At 44.3% G+C, this 22,157-nt stretch overlaps 1 protein-coding gene across 15 annotated transcripts in view; it reads right to left on the minus strand.

Moving 5' to 3' along the window:
- Positions 1–1,238: 1,238 nt before the first annotated feature.
- The window catches only part of LOC133489943 (cGMP-dependent protein kinase 1-like), a 37,752-nt gene continuing 16,833 nt past the window's right edge, over positions 1,239–22,157 (minus strand). For 6 of the 15 annotated variants that reach the window (XM_061799284.1, XM_061799278.1, XM_061799291.1 and 3 more), the window contains 16 exons: positions 21,736–21,821; positions 21,591–21,656; positions 16,183–16,257; positions 16,018–16,114; positions 15,805–15,944; positions 14,789–14,878; positions 12,564–12,705; positions 12,328–12,491; positions 12,131–12,253; positions 7,258–7,320; positions 7,126–7,192; positions 4,971–6,851; positions 4,615–4,704; positions 4,423–4,536; positions 4,245–4,350; positions 1,239–3,166 (listed from right to left, as the gene is read on the minus strand). In XM_061799284.1, the coding sequence (XP_061655268.1) occupies positions 6,753–6,851; positions 7,126–7,192; positions 7,258–7,320; positions 12,131–12,253; positions 12,328–12,491; positions 12,564–12,705; positions 14,789–14,878; positions 15,805–15,944; positions 16,018–16,114; positions 16,183–16,257; positions 21,591–21,656; positions 21,736–21,821 (1,212 nt within the window). In that variant the 3' untranslated portion in view covers positions 1,239–3,166; positions 4,245–4,350; positions 4,423–4,536; positions 4,615–4,704; positions 4,971–6,752. Of the gene's footprint in view, positions 3,167–3,477; positions 3,653–4,244; positions 4,351–4,422; positions 4,537–4,614; positions 4,705–4,970; positions 6,852–7,122; positions 7,193–7,257; positions 12,254–12,327; positions 12,492–12,563; positions 12,735–14,788; positions 14,879–15,804; positions 15,945–16,017; positions 16,115–16,182; positions 16,258–16,588; positions 16,728–21,590; positions 21,657–21,735; positions 21,822–22,157 lie in introns of those variants that run through there. The other 9 variants (XM_061799282.1, XM_061799279.1, XM_061799293.1 and 6 more) reach the window with 9 other exon arrangements.

Below are 22,157 nucleotides of genomic sequence, written 5' to 3' on the forward strand. Positions count from 1 at the left end.
CAGCGTTTCCAACTTTGGCTTTCCCACCTCTAGCGACATTTTTTCAATAAATTCACACTTGAAGGCTGAGCAGGCACCCCAGAGACCCAACTATTTGTATCCAAACAATAAAAAGTAAATTTTCCATAGTTTTTCCGCTTTACTAAAATTGATCAAACCTTAAAACTGTTTTTATCAAGTGTCTATCAGTTTTGAATAGTCGGAAGCTGTAATGCAACAGAAATCTAAATGTATGTTCCATAGAACACCCTATTTACTTAGCATCTTCAGAAACCTCTATTTAGTATATCCCTGGCCAATCTGATCATGTTACAATTTCTTGAGATAACAGAGTATTCGGATCTCCTTATGTCCTTGTCTGTTTTGACAGTGTTGACAAATTAGATTTTCCCTCTTCCCTCATTCAAAGAATGAGGACCTGTATGTCTTTCAACTCCAGAAAATGAAGAAACCAAATCAGGTCAACGGCCGCTAACAAGTTCCAGCGAAGGTACTATTTACACCCTAGTAATTCCTTGTCAGTCAATTTTAAGAAGCAGGTTAATGAATACTTTTTTAAATATCCCTCTCAGAGCTTCTCGCCCATACCAGCAGTCAAACGAACGACGGGAAAATTTGAAATCCCAGGTAGGTTTCATTTACAAGGTTCCCATGGAGGTGGATTGCTTCCAATCCAATTCAACTTTATTAACAAAGCAAACAATAGAATGAAAACAAATATTTCAAAATGAAAAAATTTTTTTTAATACTGTGCGTGTGTGGGTGCGCACATAGAAGTGAATCAACTGTAAGTAAAGTGACCAGCAGAGAGACCTGTTTGGACGTACTAATAAGATATTCTGGTGTGCCGACCTTGGTCACCGGGAGGTAGTACTGTACAGTATAATATAGTCATGTGGACAAACGAAGAAGAATAGACTTCTTCTGCTGTAATACTAACTCAATAAGTCGCTATAATACTCGTTGTTTTTTGAAGGGGTTGAAGAATATATGCCTTGTGATTATTGTTATTTTATCTGCATGTGTTTAAATATCCGTTGCTTAAAGGGTTATAAAATTGTGACTGTTGGTGCTAACGTTAGCATGTCAATGGTGTTTTTCTTTTATTTGTAGTTTTTTCTTTACATCAAGCTAGCAGACTTTGAGGTATGTGCTGAAGGAACCTGTGTTTAAAATCTCCTATTACTCTCGTGGTTCCCAGCGTGCTCGTTTTCGTGAAAGAACTACGTTCATAACAATGTATTAAAAACCAACCAATTTATTCCTGACAGAGGAGTCTATACATTTTGCAGAGCTCTGGGTTCGTTACTATCCCTATCTTATCCTTAGCAGATAGAGTAGTGGAACAAAACTATCTGATTCTACCCCAGACTTATACAATGTTTCAAACGGGCCAGTATGGAATCGCTGTCATCTGATTGGTCCGTGGTCTAATCTGACGTCATCGTTGTTCTGCAGAATGATGACCATTTGAGCTGGCTCCAGGTGTCGCCTCCAGACGGCGTCCCACATTCCTGAATTCAATGCCTATAGTGGCTCCCCGCAGTCCTCTTCTTCCTTGACATCTGTTCTTTATTGTCTCCAGATACACCCTGATGGGGGGGGGGGGCTTTCCTGCAATAAACTCCTACCCACTTATCTGATTATACTGCAATACACATCCTTGCTTACCTTCCAAACTAGTTACACCATGAAACTCTATATTATATTATATTACATATAGAATTACATTTCCTTCAATGAGCTTTCTTTTTAAAACCAATATACACGTTGCAATCACATGTTCAGAACAAGTTGATGATACAATTTCAAAAAGTTACACATTGTACACAAACATTTTATCTTCATCAATAAGTGATTCATGAGTCTACTTAAGCTTTGGCTTTAAGCTCCAAATGGATAACGTGGTTACCATGGTAACACGTTGGCCAAGCGCATCAGTGGACACAGGAGCAGGGACGCCACAGCCATGGATCACATCGATGGGCGTGCATTTTTACATTACATATTTAATAGTTCACAAATAAAAATTCATATTCTTCACCTAATTTGACGTAAACGCGTATACACGCACATTTCCCCCATCAAGGAGTCTGTAAAGTGTGAGCCCAGACACAGTAAACTTGAAATGAACGCCACATTGCACACACCACTGGAGTGTGTCGCTCTACTTGGCACAACACCACAAAAGCCTTGAAGGCAAAAAGGCAGAAGCGCACACTGGATGCAGAAACAGCACCCGGCTACAGTGGAGCTTGGCAATGCTCGACCGTGAGCGGAAACAAGCATGTTTCTGCACGCGCTATCATTTTGTATGCCCCTCACAGCAAGCATCAGCTTAGACTAAACATGCTTATGCAAACGACGAATTTGCCCATTTGGCCAACTTGATTTCTTGATTGATCCTATTGTGTTTATGAACGCACGGGGGGGGATGGTTGGGGGGACCTGGGGGGTGTTGGGGGATTGGACAGCAAACCCACGAGAGCAAGACGATAAGAACAATTGGGAACTACTGGCAAAGCAAACATTCACATTGGTGCATTACATCTAGAGTCAGCTGATCATGAACCACCCCCATGACCTCTTTAGTTGAGGTCACGACAAGCCAAACAAACTCAAAACCACTTGAGCACCTTGCATGTGCACATCATTATCAGTATTATTATCAATAGTATTATTAACAGCTCAACACACAAATACATTCAATGTTTTTCTTTTCTGTTCAACGTCCAAGATTTCTGCACATCGGCTTCTGGTGTCATTGAAGGTTGCATGGCGTAGAAACAAGGTGTCCCCGAAAAGTCTCATTTCAGTCTGAAGGCGGTTTCCATCGTGTTGTTTCTAAAAGATGGCTGTGCTCTGCTGCATACAAGCAACGTGTAGACACTGTTTATGACAAAGTGACATAATTATAGGCTTTTTCATTTGCACAGCAGGCCAGTGGAGGAGCAATGCAAGTGACACCGCTTCGAAAAATAAATGTACAGTAAGGAAACCCAAAACAGCTAATCCTTGCCGCCTACGCCACAGTCAGGACAGCGGGTGCCGGCAGATAAGAGGACGGCATCTCCTCACTCGCGGCGGTCAAGCTTAGGGGCCGGAAAAGATCATCAGTTGCCTGGCGATTCTGCTTCAGGAGTCGTACACTTGACATCCCATGTTCCTAAAGCGGCACGACCACAAGCGATTACAAACTCCAAATGCGCGCTCACACAAAAACCACGCTGTATCCTATAGGTTGGATATCATTGGCGTTGGGTGGAATACTTGCATGTCCAAAACCATTACTTTTCAGGAAAACAAAATAACTACGTCTTTATTAACACTGCATCATCAAAGAGCAAGCAATTTACAACGCTCAGTCATTTGGAAGAATAACAGTCCCATGTGGACTGAACAACAGTATCAATTGGTGAAAAAATATTTATTGAACAGATTTAGGTAAGTCACGGATGGTGTAGTGGTGCACTCGCCTGACTTTGGTGCGGGCAGCGTGGGTTCAGTTCCCACTCAGTGACGCTGTGAATGTGAGTGCGAATGGTTGTCCCTGTCTATATGTGCCCTGCGACTGACTGGCGACCAGTTCAGGGTGTAGTCCACCTTTTGCCCAAAGTCAGCTGGGATAGGCTCCGGCGCAGCGTCACGGGACCTTTACCGGAATAAGCGGTGTTGAAAATGGATGGATAGACGGACCAAATTTGGACATGGAAGGATTTTGGCCCGATGCCCGCAATATGTACTCTATATACACGTGCGCACAAAAATGATTTACAAAAGTTCGTCTACAAACAGTACATCTTTGACAACTGGCCACAACTTTAGGACCAATTATCATTTATAAAATATATTTTGGATTGAAAATGTCAGAGAGGTATTCATTTATTAAAAAATCACTACGCATGCTACTTTGTGTTGAAAACAATCGGAGCTGGCACGCTGACATCGAATTGTGTTAATGTTGCAACCTACATCGGCAGTGTGCAAGCACACATGTTCTCAGGACAAAGGCTATTTCGGTGGGTGAGGCTCTCAAAAAGGAAAGGAGAATAAATTTGTGGACAATATGGAAAGGGGGGAAAAGGAATGCTGTGTGAAAGCAGCTTCAAGTAGCTGGCCATGCAGCTGCAAATTTTACCTCACCAGGCCACTAGAGGGAAGCAAAGTAACCTGCTCAAAACAACAGTCCACATTCCGATTTGTCTGCTAGATGACTTTGGGTGTGTTTTATCGGCTGTTCCAACCTGAGAGCGAGCTGTTTGACTTCTGCTTGGGGAGCTTTTCTTTCTCCCTCTTCACCTTGGGCATCTTAAGCTTTATGCTGCTTTTACTACTGGGACGCACCAACCCCTGGATGCACACACAATCACACGTGGCACAACGCACACAAGCACGCACGCCAGAGTGTTTCGCAATCCTTACCTTCTCAGCACAGTGCATTAGTGGACAGATCCAGTGGATGTCATCCAGCTTGTAGAGCTCAGCACTCAGGCTGTTCAGGGTTAAGCGGAGCCCCTCTTCCTCAGGGAACTCGGACTGAGGAGGATAAGAAGAAGGGTGCGTGAGAGATCAGATGGCCAAAAAGTGGCAGCAGCTAGTGGCGAGAGAGGTTACCAGATGTTTTCCATCCAGAAGCATGGTTGTCTCCGCCTGGAGAACTTTGCTGCTGTTGACAATTTCCACGGCTGTGCTGCGACTCAAAAACTGAAAATCAACAACACTGGTTTGAGTGATTTATCCAAAACCTACAAAACATGTATTTTTGGGAAAAAAAGTCAAACATTTGGGGTTAGTGCTACATCAATAGCAGAGTTGTGGCGCACTTTTCTTTTTCAATCCATGACATGTCAGGCCACATGTTCTCTGGACTACAGTAAAGTAGTCCTGTAACATTAGTCGAGCCCTGCACTCACTTTATCCGCGTACATCAGAATATGGTACAAAAATGGTATGAAATTCACACAACACACCGCGCTGTAAAAGCTGTATCACGGGTACTTCGCATTGATGCACTCTGGGATGGTTTGGGGTTGACACGTAACAGCGTCCCCGCACATCTCATGTACAAATGTGCACTGAGTGGGTCCAACTGGCCGTCTGTAGTCCCGTCTGGACCCATCTGCCTACACTTGGTGTCCCTAACTCAGGGCTGGACAGCTTGGCCTCGGTCAGCACCATGGCGCTGGCGTTAACAGCGTGTGCCAGCTCCTGCTCCACCAGCTTGTGGGTCTTGGCGGCCTCGCGGATCCTGGGGATGAGTGAAAACAAGAAGGGATGATATATCAAGTGTTATAATAAAAACAATGGTATGTCAAGTTCGGACATCATTCTGTTGGATATACATTGATTTATATGGACATTACAAATCATTTGGCCATTATGGGGTTAATTTCTACAATGAAACACTAAATGTTAGTGGTGTAAAAAGAAAAGTAAATACAATGACAGCAGAGGTTATATAAGGATGTGCACTCATTTTGGCTCAGTTCGAGTTGGTTCACTGGAGTGCGAACATCGCGAACCTGCTGTGCTGTGACTGTGTGCCATTGGACCTGAGGAAGGCTCAAGGAGCCCAAACGTTGTCTGGGCACACAGAATTGGACCGGAAGTCACAGCCTATTTCAGATTTGGCCATTTTTTTGTTTTTTGGGGGGTTTTGTAAAAAATATGTTTTTGGTTTTTTTGCAATTATATAAAAATACATGATCAATACAGATCTAACCTAATAAATAGCACAATTGAAAACGACCATTATTATTTATATAGCAAAGGCGAAGCCACCACAATAAATAAATAAATAAATACATATTACTGGATAAAAGATAAATATACACACAAATTAAAAACACAAAAATGTGGAATGGACAGTGGACCCAAGTCCACTATGGACGATGACGCCAACAGGCGCGTCACCAGGAACGGGAACGGGAGGACGGAGGGGAGCGTTGGGGGAAGGACCGTGCACCCCCCTCCCGATCCTGGAAGGGGGATTACGTCCCTGTGTCCGGGAGAGGGAGGGCTCGGTTCCCCTCACCAAACCTAACCCAGACACTGCAACACAAAGAAAAACAATTGGAAACACAGGGCCATGACAGTGTTTATTATTTTTGAGTATAGCTAAAACGACATTCTTACTTCATACCTACTCTAATGAATAGTACAATTAAAAAATAATTATTATTTATATATCAAAGGCGACTCCATTATAATAAATAAATAAATAAACAACCTAAAAAACACTAATATGTGTAAGGGAGTGTGGACCCTAGTCTGCTATGGACGACAATGCCGGCTGGTGCGTCACAGAGAGAGAGAAAACAGAGACGGTGGGGAGCATTAGAGAAAGGACCGTGCACCTCTCTCCCGATCCTGGAAGGGGGAGTACATCCCCGACTCCTGGAGACAGAGGGCTTGGTTTCCCTCACCTAAGCCTAACCGAGTATCAAAGTATCTGTATTCTATTACAATACCAGACTTATATGACATCATCATGTGACATAATATGAACTCACTTACACATGGAAAAACACAACAATCACAATACTTTCCCCACATTAATTGATAGCCCCCTTAAAAGAAAAGCAGAAACAGAGCTGGAACCATTTCTGTTTGTGAAGATTATAAACAAGAAATGGCTGTAAGACATCAAAGCAAATGAGGAAATGTGTATTTCCTGTGCACACACTCTGACTTGATTGGCCCCCAAAGTCAAAAGTGTTTCACTTCCTGTTGGCATGGCAGCAGAATCCCAGTCAGAACTCCTGGTCCCAGCCCGACTCCTCATCTGGGGGCGGCTCCTCTGCGTCTACAGGGAAGTCGTCAAAGTTGCTGTTGTCCAGCGGGCCATCCACCTGATGGCAAAAGCACACGGCACTGATGACGGCCTGAAAACCAACACAGGAGGCACTGATGGCAGAATTATTTCAACATGTCTTTGATGGTGTGGTTAATTCAATACTGCTTACAAGTGTGCAATCAAAACACTAGCAAAACCCATTGTAGCTGGCAATAAAATGTGCGAATTCAATACACCTCTGATGGCAGCATGAAACCAACATGACACAAATGTGCCTTTGACAGCTGAGTTCAACAGCCTTTGATGACGCACGCGTTGCCACCACTCACCCTCGGCGTGAATGGAGAATCCATGGTTCCCTGGCGGAGGCCATCCCAGTTGAAGCCCTCAAACCACCTGATTGGAGGAGGACATATTGCCACGATGACAAAGACGACCAAGATGCGTGTCATGTGTCTCACTTGTGCTTCTGGATGTCCTTCACACCGTTCTTCTGGTTCCCAAGACGCTCCGAGGGGTTGTCCCTGACACACACAAACTCATCCATTCATTATTAAGTATTGCCACTGCAGCAGACATTTTTAAGATTTCAGTTGTAAAGTATTCTGTTTATCTTCCAAAATGTAACAGATGCTATCTCATTCCTTACAATTTATTGTGCGACTCATGAAGACCAGGGATCAGCGACCCTAACTAAACAGAGACAGGGACAGAGTGGCAGAGTAGACACACACATACACACAAGGCGAGATGCGAGGAGATGGCAGTTGCGTGTCTTTGACACATTAACTGTTCAATTTGACAATAACGAGGTTATCAATCGACTATGGCTTGCCTCCATGTCATTGTGTAAGCAAACAATACTGTATGTTGTCCTTTTACTTTTACAGAATGATATGGTGGTGAGGCTGCTCATCAGCAAGCATTAGCACACATAGATAGCACTCGTTCATTTCCTATATTTCAGAATAGACTTGCCTATTTAGCAGGTGACCTTCCTTACCAGTCTTATATTTAGCCATACATTGCCACATGGTTTTAGCACCGCTGCTGCTTTGCTACATGAACCCAATCTGTTGATTTTAGCAAGAGTTATGTGTCAAAACCACGTGAGTGGCAATCAGTCATCCTCAAGCAACAACCGTCATTGCCCAGCGGCCAAGTCGATGAATTGATTTGTCGACTAATTGGTTCAACCCCTACTGCTTCTGTGTTGCGTCATCACCTTATTGTGTGTGGGGCATGCAGTCGACTGTCACGATGAATTAAAAAGGGCTGCTTCGTTTAACAATATCAAATATATATTTGTAGAAAATGGCCAATCGCAATATTTAGTAACTGATTTTGGCTCCTGAACCTCAGCGTACAACGTCAGTACATTAAGGCAGGAAGACATCACCTTAATTTTGACACACGATTATAAGATGCCATCTGTGAGGTCGTGAGTAATGGTACTTTTTAACATCATTCGTGTAGCAGATAGCAAACGCTTTATCCATCGTTTACGTTTACAAACGCAATTGTGAGATTTTGAGAATTGTTTGTCTTGATTTGACTCCCAGCAGCATGAAATGTGATTTGAATCATAAGCAGTTGAGTTGAGTATAAACATTCCATGTGTTTGACCTGTGAGTAAAGAGAGTACCAAGTTGAGGTTATTTTATATTAATATATGATTTTAAACCCATTTTATCAAATTTGTAGACAACATTCAAGCTGACGGGTGTGGTCTTCTCCGCCCCTCTTCGACACGCCCCTGGGGTACTTAACCCTGGCACTCGTGTGTTTTGCTCGCGTGTTTTTTCTCTCCTCTCGTTTTGCTGGGAGCCCGCCAGCCAGGCTGGCCATGGGACTACCCCTCACCCTTTTGCCCTTTCTTTATTCGGGCACACGGCACACGGCTCAGTAACCGCGAAAGCCGGGATAAAACAGACTTGGCTTCCTGAGCCACTTCCAGAGAGAAAACTACCACCCACCAGCTTGAGCCTCCGGTCGTGAGTATACACAGCAACCTTTCCAGACGACAATATTAGTGCCTAATAATTTCGGGGAAATTACTAGCCTCAGACAAAGTCTCAACTTTGTCCTCTCTTTTTCTCTCCCGTCCGCACCGGATGCAGTAAACACTCACGTTTCCAACTTTACTCAAACACACGATGTTCTATTCCCCTTTTTGTATGCAGTTTCTCCTTCTTTTCACCATTATTAGTGTTATTTTTTTCTTTAGTTCGACCCGCTGGAATGGTGGGCGACTGGTTAGCACATTAACTTATTTATTATTTATTGATTAACTATATCACTTATTAAGCGCCACGGTGACCGACTGGTTAGAGCGTCTGCCTCACAGTTCTGGGGACCGGGGTTGCTTGTTTCTATGTGCCCTGCGATTGGCTGGCGACCAGTTCAGGGTGTACACCGCCTACTGTCCGAAGATAGCTTGGATAGGCTCCAGCAGCCCACGACCCTAGTGAGGATAAGCGGTAAAGAAAATGGATGGATAGTTAGACCCTTTTTGTGTGTTTCCCTCTAGATCCCTTGTAGATGTCATTAAATATACTATAAAATTACATTCTTGGTTGTATTTTGTGTGTGTTCTGAGTTTAAGTAAACCTCTATCATCTAGAACGCAAAATTTCATAAAGTGTAACAACCTTCAGATTACGGGACGGATAAAAAGGTTTCTCGTAATTTTTCCTAAATTTTATACCGATACAAAGGGACGTGGTGCCCTTTTCGAGACATATTAGTTTGATTTGAACAATTAAACTTAAAATGACGGTAAACCGGAAGTAACGCGTCGCTTATTCTTTTCTCGTAAATTAATTACATTTTTATTTGACCCATATACGCTACAGTGTCACACATCAGCATTTGTGACACATAATTTGAGTGACAGAAATTTAAATTTTATTATACTATTGTTGGAACAAGGCGGCACGGTGGACGACTGGTTAGAGCGTCAGCCTCACAGTTCTGAGGACCCGGGTACAATCCCCGGCCCCGCCTGTGTGGAGTTTGCATGTTCTCCCTGTGCCTGTGTGGGTTTTCTCCGGGCACTCCGGTTTCCTCCCACATCCCAAAAACATGCATTAATTGAAGACTCTAAATTGCCCGTAGGTGTGACTGTGCGTGCGAATGGTTGTTTGTTTGTATGTGCCCTGCGATTGGCTGGCAACCAGTTCAGGGTGTACCCCGCCTCCTGCCCGATGACAGCTGGGATAGGCTCCAGCACGCCCGCGACCCTACTGAGGAGAAGCGGCTCAGAAAATGGATGGATGGATGGATGTAGGAATAACATAATCTTTCAATTTAGAATTAGATCCCCAAAATAAAAAAAGCCACAGCAGAGGGACAGAAGAGCCACATGTGGCTCTGAAGGCACAGGTTGCTGACCCTTGGTGTAGACCTACTCACCATGACATCACATTTACTTCCAGCTGCAGGAAGATGTCCCCCCCCCCCCATGACACCACGAGTGAATAAAAGCTCCCATGTCTTTTGATCAAAGCAGAGGCATTGAAAAAAAAAAACGGGCTTCACTTAAATTATGATTTTGGCCTTCTCTACCACTGAGCTTTGGATGTGCAAATTGTTCACTGTACCCGAGCGTCATGTCACTTTTTCTGTTGTAATTTCACACACTTTTGCAACCTATTGTTCCATGTCTCATGCTCCAGGTATCATCACCAACTGTACTCATTTCCTATGGATCTGGAGTTTCCCTTGCTGATTTGTTTGTTTGTTTGATTTCTCACTCTCACTCTCCTCTTCTGCTTTCTAACCCAACCAGTCAATGCAGACGGCCACCCCACACTGAGTCTTGGGTTTGCTTGAGGTTTCTTCCCAAGAGGGATTTTTCCCTTGCCTCTGTCGCCACTTGCTCATGTGGGGTTCAGTTGGTGTTTTAATGAGTGCGGAGATGTGGTCTTAGACCTGCTTCATGTCCAAACTGCCCTGAGACATCTACTGTTCTGATTTGGTGCTATATGGATAAAGTTGAATTGATTTGAAGTGTCAGTGGAAAAGAATATATTACAGTATGTGAGGTAAACTGCTTGGAAGGGAAATGGAACACTTAGTTAGACAGTTGGCTACTGTCTTGTGAAATTACCTTTGTGTTGCTCGCCTTAATGGCACAGACATGCTCTTTTGAAGCTGAAATGGATAGCGCGCTGTAAAGCTGACGTTAGCTAAGCATCTAGCCATAATGTTTTGGGCAGCTGTGGCCCTATGGTTAAGGTCATCGCCTTCCACCACGGGGGACCCAGATTCAAGACCCCGACCATCCACTAACATCCCCCGGACCCACAGCTGTGGTGTCCTTGAGCAAGACACTGATACCCCGAACTACTCCCTGGGCGCTTCAACTGCCCCCTGCTCCAGTGTGTTCCACTAACAAGTGTGTCTGTTCACTGTGATGAGTAAAATGCAGAGAACAAATTTCCTGTGCATGCATGCATGTTCATGACAATAAAGCTGATTCTTCTTCTCTTCAAAATGACTCCATGACTACCCAGGCAAACATTTTCCACATGCTTGGGAGAAAATGACTCCCACAAACCTAATGATGGAGGTTTGGTATGATATACAGTATTTTAAAAACGTGCTTACCAAGAACGTGAGGATGAACATGATAACTGAGTGCTCAATGAATATAGCAAGATCCATTTGTAAAACTGCAAACGGTACAGCCACAGAATTTCACTTAAAACTTGGCACTGAGGAAAGTCCCTTACCCAAAGTGCTAACTTTTGTAATGTGTACCTGTCATAATAATGGTGTTTTCCAGATAAAAGGCAAGTCCAATCTGAGATACTATAGAAATATTTCACTGCATGGTGTACCCTTGCTTACGGCAGAGTTCCACGGCAGAAACGTAACTCAAATTTGTACACAAGACACAACATGCTGTTCCCGGTCGCTATTCCATTTGTATGTAAAATACTTGTTTAATATAAAAGAAACCAGTGAAACATGGTAAGTATGCTGTTTGCAGCAAGACCATATATTCTTGGGCCACTGCACAAACGACTTCATTACATGCCATTTGTAACCTCCACACATTGTAAGTCGGTAATGTCATAGACCAAGGGACCCCCTGTCATTTTTTACAGCCGGTCCACAACCCACTTCTGGGTCTATAGAAACATCTTCCAACTGTGGAATGTTTCTATTGCCTCTACTGCACCCTTTGTACTTTTTCATGCCCATATTTATTTTATGCTGTTAGCGTTTGAAAATGGCTGTGCAGCTCTCTGTTCCCTTGATTAGCCCGCAGGGAGAAATACTGTGAAATTTTCAGATTCTCAATCTGACTCTTTGCTGGGCCACAACCTGCAGAGTCTCTTGATGAGGTTGGCGGCACTCTTGGTGATCTTTTTGGGAAACTCCACCATGTCGATGCCCCTAAGGATGATGTTGTACGTCTTCATTGGGTCCGAGCCAGAAAACGGCGGACTGCGGGACCAGGAAGTGAATGATGTGTTGATACTAAAATGCTCACACGCCAGCGGCCGTGTTGTCATGCAAACCTTCCGCTGAGAAGCTCAAAGACCAGAATCCCCAGGGACCAGCAGTCAGCCGAGCTGTCGTGACCTTTGTTGAGGATGATCTCCGGGGCCACATACTCGGGAGTCCCGCAGAAGGTCCAGGTCTTCTTCCCCAGGCCCACTTTCTTAGCAAAGCCAAAGTCCACCTAACAGCCAACATTGTGTCACTTCTTGTCACCGTCACCCCACCTTCTATGACAAAAGTCTTGGAGACTCACCAGCTTGGCGTAGCCTCTGTGGTCCAGGATGATGTTCTCCGGCTTGAGGTCTCGGTAGATGATCCCTTTGCAGTGGAGTTCTGCCAGAGCTTCAATGACGCACGCCGTGTAGAACCTCGTTGTCCCGTCGTCAAACGAGCCCCTGGCAGAATACGGAACTGACAAGATGGTCTCTCAAAGCAAAGCAAAGCAAATTTATCAATAGAGTGCATTTCATACACAAGATAACCCAATGTTTTAAAAGATCAAAAGCATTTAAAAATAAATAACACAATAACCCAGATTAAAAACATTTCAAACGAAGAGAAGACTAAAAATACAATAACATCACCGTGCAGTGCAAGGAAGATCATTTCAACAGGAAAATGCTGTAAAGAGCATGAGAAATATAAGAACTTTTAGCCTGGACTTAAAAACATTCACACTTGGGGCTGACGTCACATCTGTTGGCAACTTGTTCCATTTGTGTACACCATAGTAGCTAAATGCTGCTGCTTCACCATGTTTGCTATGGACTCTGTGCTCCCCTATTTGACCTGAGTCTGTAGATCTCAGAGCCCTACTAGGTTTATATTCCATTAACATTTCATTCATGTATTCGGGACCTAAACCATTAAGTGATTCATAGACCAGTAGCAGAACTTTAAAATCTATTCTAAAGTTGACTGGGAGCCAGTTTAGAGACTTGACAATTGCAGTAAGATGTTCGGCCCTCTTTGTTCTGGTCACAATCCAAGCTGTAGCATTCTGAATGAGCTGCAGCTGTTTAATGCTCTTTTTGGAGAGTCCAGTCAGAAGACGGTTTCAGTTGTCAAGTCTACTTGAGATAAAAGCATGGATGAGCTTCTCCTGGACTGCTTGGCACATGCAAGCCTTCACTCCGGATATGTTCTTCAGCTGCTAGAAGGCTGATTTAGTCATTCATTTTATATGACTATTGAAAGTCAGGTCGGAATCTATCAGTACACCAAGGTTTCATGCTTGGGCTTTTTTTTTTTTTTTTTTTTTAAAGAATGACACCAGGTCTTTTCTTTACTGTCAAAAACAATTATCTCAGTTCTGTTGTGGTTTAATTGAAGAAAGCTTTGGCTCATCCAGCAATTTGATGTTTTAGACAGTGACACAACAACTCAATTTAACTCAACCGATCCAATAACCCCCTCTGCCCTCGTGATCAGCATTCCTGCCTCGCCCCAGCAACCCATCCGATTGCTGCTCGCCCTGTGACGCTCCCGAACTGTGTACACGTAATCTCACTTGGTATATTAAACAAAACATCCACTCTAACCATACGTCTCCTGTTCGCTTTTGGGTCCACATCTGCAGCAAAAAAGACACACACTAACCTAATTAACACTGACATTATAACAATCTTGTGTCTTGTAAAACTAGGAATAATTAGGAGTGCTCTGATCAGTGTTTTATGCTGCTGATTCTGGCATTGATAATCCATGAGTGAGAGCTGCCAATCACTGCCAATACTGAACATATAGATTAGCTGTACATTTCTTGATTTATTTATGGTGAGTGTTAACGCCTATATGATCTGACAAGTTTGTCTGGGTTTGATTCGCAGCTCTTGCACGCCTGCTCAGTATGAAGGGGGAGGAGGTGCTACAATAGGATTTGCTGATTATGGAGGGGATATTATTTTGATTGATGGGGAAATCATGATTAATAAACACAATTATTCATTTGTGTCAAAACTTTGTATTTATTCAATTACCAAAACTACTATAAATATAACTTGAAATAAAAAACAGAAAAAAAATTAATAAGTAAAATAATATATTAAAATAATAATTTTTAAAAAACAACAATAAATACATTTGTGGCTAAAACATGCTAACGCTTTTACCCAAGAATGCATTGTCTATTATATTCGTCTGGAAAATACTCTCATTAGTCTGGCATTCTGGCATTTAGCAAATAGAAATAATTTTGGTAATACTAATTGACCTACAACAGGAAACATTTAGTCTGCGCCTTGGCCTCTTAGGGGCCGTGTGGTGCGATGCATACATGGAGCAACTAATTGACTGTAAACTTAAAAAAAGAGTAGAAGAATGTTGTAAGAATGTGATATAAGGATAACTTATTTTTTACAGATTAGAAAGAATAAATGCCTGTGAATTTTGTAATATTACCGTCTGCATCTGTTCCTGCGGCGTTTGTGTGCGAATATTCATTATTTGAAGGTAAATCTGTCACGTGGTTACTCTCACCTGTCTCGTAGGAGCGTCCACAGCTCGCCGCCAAGACAAACCTCCAACAGCATGTACAAATACTTTGCGTCACGGAAGGTCCGATACAACCTGCAGCAAGTGAGTGGGAGAGTCACACCCACATTAACTGTCATTCAAAATCAGTGGCGGGAAGCAACCAAGTACAAAGATTGTGTTCCTGTGCTCAAGTCAATTTTTCATATAAGTGTAATTTACTATTTAATGGCTTTTTACTCTCGTGTAAACGTGTATCTGTACTTTGTAGTCCTTTACTTTGTCACAATATGCTAGTTGCTTTATTCAACCTCCGCAGATAAAAAAGATGTCAACAGAGAGGAAAAGTCAACCGTAATCGAACTACAACATAAGGTGGGGAAAAACAATATTGTAGAACGTAAACAAGGAATCATTAACAATGTTGACGCAACATAGTTGGAGAAGAACGATATTCCCCATCCAAGAGAACTGTGAGGCAGATGTGCTAACCAGTCGTCCACCGTACCACCCCTAGTGATTCAGTACACTCAAAAGAATTTCCGTGCCCATCACTACGAGCAGATATGTTGCGCCGATGTTTCTCAAATGTTTCCGAAGGGAGTGGAGGCATGAGTGTTGTACAATGGCAATGTCCTCAATAAAAAGATGTCTTGCTGTCTGGTAAACCCCCTTATACATAATACGACATCGGGTAGGATGTTTGCCTTTATTTCTGACCGGATCCTGGTTCGTCAGTCTGCTGTGTTGTTGATTGACTGTATTCCGTTTCACATCACAATTCACGGAGTCATGACTGAGAAAAGTGGGCTTTCCCCACACACGTGAATATTCTTTTGAGGGGCGGGGGTTAAGGCTTTTAATGATCTTAGTCCATCTCATTTATAAGATATGCATTTAACTTAGGAGGCATGCAAAACTGTCTTCAGACCTTTTCAGGTCTTTTATCAGTTCCTAAAGTGAGAATAGAAACTTGTGGTGAGGCCTCCTAACCATATTAAGCTCTACACTTATGAAACAACCTGATGATGAAGCGGCTGTGGACATCCATCATGATGCGACGTTCCGACAGGATGTGTTCCTGCTGTCTGGTGTCAACGATGTGGGACTTCTTCAACACTTTGAGGGCGAACGAGCGCCCGGCGTCGCTCTTCAGCTGAACCTTAACGCATCATCACCCCATATCACAACATATCATAGCACGTCACCACGCCTCAAAGAGCACAGGCGCCCACCAGCTCAACGCGGCTGAAGCCGCCCACTCCCAGGGTGCAGACCACATTGAAGTCGTCAAGCATCACGCTGGAGAAAAAGTCGGCCTCCGCCAGACGCCTGTGCGCATGCGTTAGCTCGCTGTTAGCTCAACATACCAGCGCTGGTTAGCGACATCCGGCACTCACTTGGCTTTGACTTCATCGTCATCGCTCTGCTTGTTGTTGGCTTCCTCCAGGCCGCCAATAAGCTGCTTGAAGGACCTGCGGAACATAGTGGTGTGAAACTGACATGAAATCCACACGCAGCTAATGACGGCCCGAAACAAAGACCCTTTTGACTCGCCTTGGATGGAGGTAATAATTCAACACACCTTTAGCACAGGCCTATGCTTAAGATGGCGCCTACCAGTGTGGTCGCCTCGGTAACGCGCTCTCTAGTATTGTCTTTGTTTTTGTGTTTTTCGTCCGTCTTTGGAGACCTTACACGACTCACTTACACAAGGGGAGACCTGCTAACCATCAAGGAGTCTACTCCAGACTTTCTGTCACCAACTTTCGAATATCCGCTCAGTTTTTTCCCAGAGTTACTCACCGGAGCGGCGTCCGCGGTTTTCGGCGCATGGAGACGGAAGCGGCGCCACAGAGGGAAGCGAGCCGGCATTCAGGTGAAACTCCGCAAGAGAGGACACAGATTGGCGTTCCCGTCGATCCACCTCGCGAACGTACGCTCCCTACCCAACAAAATGGACGAGCTTCATCTTCTGTTAAAGACAAGTAAAGACTTCGGACGTTCCGCGGCCATGTGCTTCACGGAGACCTGGCTCTGCGACGCTGTACCTGATGCCGGCATTATGCTTCCCGGTTTCCACATCCATCGAGCGGACCGCGACATGGAATCATCGGGGAAAACAAAGGGCGGCGGGATATGCCTCTATATCAACGAAAAATGGTGTACGGACGTCACGGTGATCAGCACACACTGCAGCCCGCATTTGGAGTCGCTATTCGTAAATTGTAAACCATTCTACTCGCCACGTGAGTTCGCATCATTCATTCTCGCTGCCGTCTATATTCCGCCTCAAGCTAACACGAACGCCGCATTGCTAACGCTCGCCGATCAAGTCAACGAAATTGAAAAAAAACACCCCGACTCACCCCTCATTATTCTCGGGGACTTTAACAAAGCTAAACTCAACCACGAACTCCCTAAATACAAGCAGCACATCGACTGTCCTACCAGGGAAAATAATACTTTAGACCACTGCTACACCACGGTAAAAAACGCATACCGTGCTATACCTCGTGCAGCCTTGGGCTCGTCTGATCACTGCTTAATTCACTTAATACCGACGTACAGGCAAGAACTTAAATGTGCGAAGCCTACAGTGAAAACAGTCAAAAAGTGGACAAATGAAGCCAAGATGGAACTTCAAAGCTGCTTAGACTGCACAGACTGGAGTGTCTTTGAAAATTCAGCTGGCAGCCTGGATGAATATACGGACACTGTCACATCCTATATCAGTTTCTGTGAAGAGGTCTGTGTTCCAACAAAATCATTTCGCACATTCAACAACAATAAGCCGTGGTTCACTGCTAAACTTAAGCAGCTTCGCCAAGCTAAGGAGGACGCATATCAGAGCGGGGACAGGGCCCTGTATAATCGAGCTAGAAACCAGCTGACCAAAGAAATTAACATTGCAAAGAGGATCTATACAGCAAAGTTGGAAAAACAGTTTAGCGCAAACGACTCTAAATCAGTCTGGCATGCATTCCAGTCGCTGACTAATTACAAGCGACGATCCCCCCAAGCTGAGAACAATAGCACACTAGCCAACGACTTGAATACCTTCTACTGCAGATTTGAAAAGGACAGTTTCACACCACACACCAACCCGGCCCCACCCGCGACCACAATCACACCTCTGACCTCTGCGTTAACCATCCATGAACAGGATGTGAGACGCATCTTCAAACAACAAAAGATTAACAAAGCGGCAGGCCCGGACCACGTGTCTCCATCCTGCCTCAAAGTCTGCGCGGACCAGCTCGCGCCAGTCTTCACTCAGATCTTCAACAGATCACTGGAAATGTGCGAAGTTCCATCCTGCTTCAAACGCTCCACCATCATCCCAGTCCCCAAGAAACCTGCAATCTCGGGTCTGAATGACTACAGGCCTGTCGCTTTGACATCTGTGGTCATGAAGTCCTTTGAACGTCTTGTGCTGGACCACCTCAAGAGTGTCACAGGTCCCCTGCTGGACCCCCTGCAGTTTGCCTACCAAGCGAACAGATCTGCGGATGATGCAGTCAACATGGGACTGCACTTCATCCTAGAACACCTCGACAGTGCAGGGACCTACGCGAGGATCCTGTTCGTGGACTTCAGCTCAGCGTTCAACACCATCATCCCTGAACTCCTTTCATCCAAGCTTCTCCAGCTCAGCGTCTCACCTGCCATCTGCCAGTGGATCTACAGCTTTCTGACGGGCAGGACACAGCAGGTCAGGCTGGGGGAGGCCACCTCATCCACACGCAGCATCAGCACTGGGGCGCCCCAAGGTTGTGTCCTCTCTCCGCTGCTCTTCTCTCTCTACACGAACGACTGCACCTCAGCGAACCCGACTGTCAAACTCCTGAAGTTTGCAGATGACACCACTGTCATCGGCCTCATCAAGGACGGTGACGAGTCTGCATATCGACAGGAAGCGGAGCGGCTGGAGCTGTGGTGCGGCCGACACAACCTGGAGCTGAACACGCTCAAGACTGTAGAGATGATCGTGGACTTCAGGAGGCATCCTTCGCCACAGCTGCCCCTCACGCTGTCCAGCTGCCTTGTGTCAACCGTCGAGACCTTCAAGTTCCTGGGAATTACAATCTCCCAGGACCTGAAGTGGGCGACTAACATCAACTCCGTCCTCAAAAAGGCCCAGCAGAGGATGTACTTCCTGCGGCTTCTGAGAAAGCATGGCCTGCCACCGGAGCTGCTGAGACAGTTCTACACAGCGGTCATCGAATCAGTCCTGTGTTCTTCCATCACAGTCTGGTTTGGTGCTGCTACAAAAAAGGACAAACTCCGACTGCAACGGACAATCAAAACTGCTGAAAGGATTGTCGGTACCCCCCCTACCCACCCTTGAGGACTTGCACGCTGCCAGAACTAAGACAAGGGCGTGCAAAATCCTCTCGGACCCTCCCCACCCCGGTCACCAGCTCTTCCAGCTCCTTCCCTCAGGTAGGCGCTACCGATCAATGCAAACTAGAACTAGTAGACATTCCAACAGCTTCTTCCCTCTTGCAATCAACTTCTTGAACAGCTAACTTACAATTCCATTACAACAAGCTGGCAATTTTTTGACTTGAGTTCGTTGTCACATTTCTGTATTCTGTATTATGTATTACTCGTGCACTCACTGTAGTTGTCTCGCCGTGCTGCACTATTTGCATATAGTGGCCACTCATGCCAGAGTAGTATCTGCTTCATTTGCACACTGATTGAGGAGTATCTGTAACATTTGCACAACCATTGTCCCAGATTATCGCAGTACTCGTCACTTTAAACCGCATACACTCCTTGAAGTCTCAGTGCCCTTTGCACAATGGTCATTGCACCGGACTATTGCGTCATTAGCCATTCGAACTGAGGACTCTGCATCTTTTTGCACAATTGTTGTTTTTTGTCAATGTCTTTATGTCTCCAAAGTGTTCTGTAAATTGACTGTCTGTTGTACTAGAGCGGCTCCAACTACCGGAGACAAATTCCTTGTGTGTTTTGGACATACTTGGCAAATAAAGATGATTCTGATTCTGATTCTTTAATGGTGCGAGGTGTGTTTATTACGTGTTTTTTTACGTATTATGTAGACGCATAAACAGTCAGCTTTAGGCTGCGATTATCTTTGTGAGCTCCAAAGAACCACAAACAACTACTGGTACGTGATTGACAGCTGAAGGGGAGCACTCAGCGGACACAACCGCACAGTCCTGCAGCAGGAGGGCATGCTCTATTTTTGGGAGCCTTATTTTATATACCTGCGGAATTTTTATTGATTTAAATTCAGCGGACTTGTTAACAACACTCTTCTCTGCGGTGTGTTACATTTACAAGACATTTATTGGCCGCTTTATTGGGCTTCTAAGGGCCTATCTCACTGGACTGGAGACGAGGTGGCAGATTTTCAGAGATCAAAGGTCTCGGAGTCATCTCGGAGATGTCATGGAGGCCAATTGTGACTGTGACTGAGACAGCGCTGGCCAGGTGTAATCATCAAGACACCTTCACTCAGTTTACTCCTGTGTGCCTAGGCATATGTAAAGCCTGTTGTCCATATGCACGAGGAGAAGTCGTGGGATGTCGTCACAGAGACATCTCTGCGACGTCGCCCTAGTAAGCGCAAGCATTATTTTGGTCTTGTGAGTCTCTGCGATCGATAGGTTGTTGCGGCGACCTCTCTGCCAGTGAGCAGAGGTGGGTAGTAATGCGCTACACTTACTCCGGTACATTTACTCAAGTAATATTTTTGATAAATTGTACTTGTCAGAGTAGTCTGAATGCACCGTACATTTGACTTTTACTTGTGTATTTATTTGAAGAAGAATCGATACTTTTACTCCGTTACAATGATCGACATGCCACTCGCTACTTTTATATATCCATTATTTCGCGCGCCATCTGTTTTTAGACTTTATCTTCGACTTCTGCATAGGGCGCCGTTGTGGCAATCTAACTTTTTTAGGAGTGTAATTTGACTCCAATTCACCAATCAGACAGCACATGACTCCAATTCACATGACCGCACAAAAACCCTTCGTGGGCCAATCAAAGTTACTCATTATGAGGAAAAAAAACAGCCGCGCCAGTGTTTACTTTACAGACCCCGAAAAACAACAGCTTTGTCATGCAGCGTAGTCTTAAATTGTGACCACCAAAATGTGGATATTTCATCCCACTTCTAACTTGAGAAAAAACCTGGTGGTAAGTTGCAGATGTTTTGCCCATTGTTTTGGCTGGACATCTGGCAACATTAGCCCTGTTTTAGCGCTGTAAGTCACTGTAAAACATGCTTCGTTGGGGATACGTGTCATGCTGTAGTCTCTGTCTCTCTTGCACACACGTACACACACACACACACACATACATACAAATATCAATAAATCTGGTCAGCAAACAGCTTCTTCATTCAGTCATTGAAGTGAATAAATATAATAATGTTTTCTGTAAGGACCTATGCATGTGTTGTTAGTTTGGGACACTTCAAAACTGAAATGGTGGCAGGTGTGTGTGGACTCCCATATATTATTATATTTTTTTTTTATTTGACATTCATGCTCTGATTTTACTGATTTTACTCACAAGTTGCTCATTGCTGGAAATGTTTTTCCCTGAGTACTTTCTTACTCTTACTCGAGTAAATATTTAGAGGACTACTTTTTACTTTTACTCTAAAGTTATAGTATACTTGAATATACTTGAATACAATATTTGGCTACTCTACCCACCTCTGCCAGTGAGATGGGCCCTTTACACGCCGTGTGCAACCATCACACCTTTGATGGGAGCGTGAACATGACAAAGAAAAGAAGGCGATGTCACTCACTCTCTGTCCACCACCAGACAGGTGACGGCGCCGACTGCTGTCACGCTGGCCGTGCGCACGTCCTCCCTAAAAACGGTAGCCGGCAGGAAGTTGGAAAGGGTGACGATGCGGATGGTAACGCGGCGCCACATTCGTGTGCGTTCACCCTTTCAGCGCTTGCTCGCCAAACCAGTCGCCTTTGGACAGCATCACCTTCTCACCACTGGAGGTGCTCTGCTGCGACACGGTCACCTGCGCACCAGGTCAGAAGAGTTTGGGATTTTTAGTAGTAGTAGTTTTTTTTTTCCATTTTGCCTTTTTTTTCAAATTGAATTTTAATTAGATTTTACAGCATTTGACTTCATTTAAACTGTTTTCATTTATTGTGAAGGCTTTGTTTTAGTTTAGTTTTTAGTTTTATAATTGTTTGTTCTACTTTTTTTTTGTATGTATGGATTACTTGGGTTGTTCCCAACATCTGGTACAATTTTCATGTCAATAGCACCTTGGGAAATATATTTAATGTGAAAAATGGTGAGGTGTTAAATACTTATTTCAGCCGCTGTATATTAAATAAATTTGCAGACA

The sequence above is a fragment of the Phyllopteryx taeniolatus genome, chromosome 15 (assembly GCF_024500385.1).
Source record: "Phyllopteryx taeniolatus isolate TA_2022b chromosome 15, UOR_Ptae_1.2, whole genome shotgun sequence".
Lineage (NCBI taxonomy): Eukaryota > Metazoa > Chordata > Actinopteri > Syngnathiformes > Syngnathidae > Phyllopteryx > Phyllopteryx taeniolatus.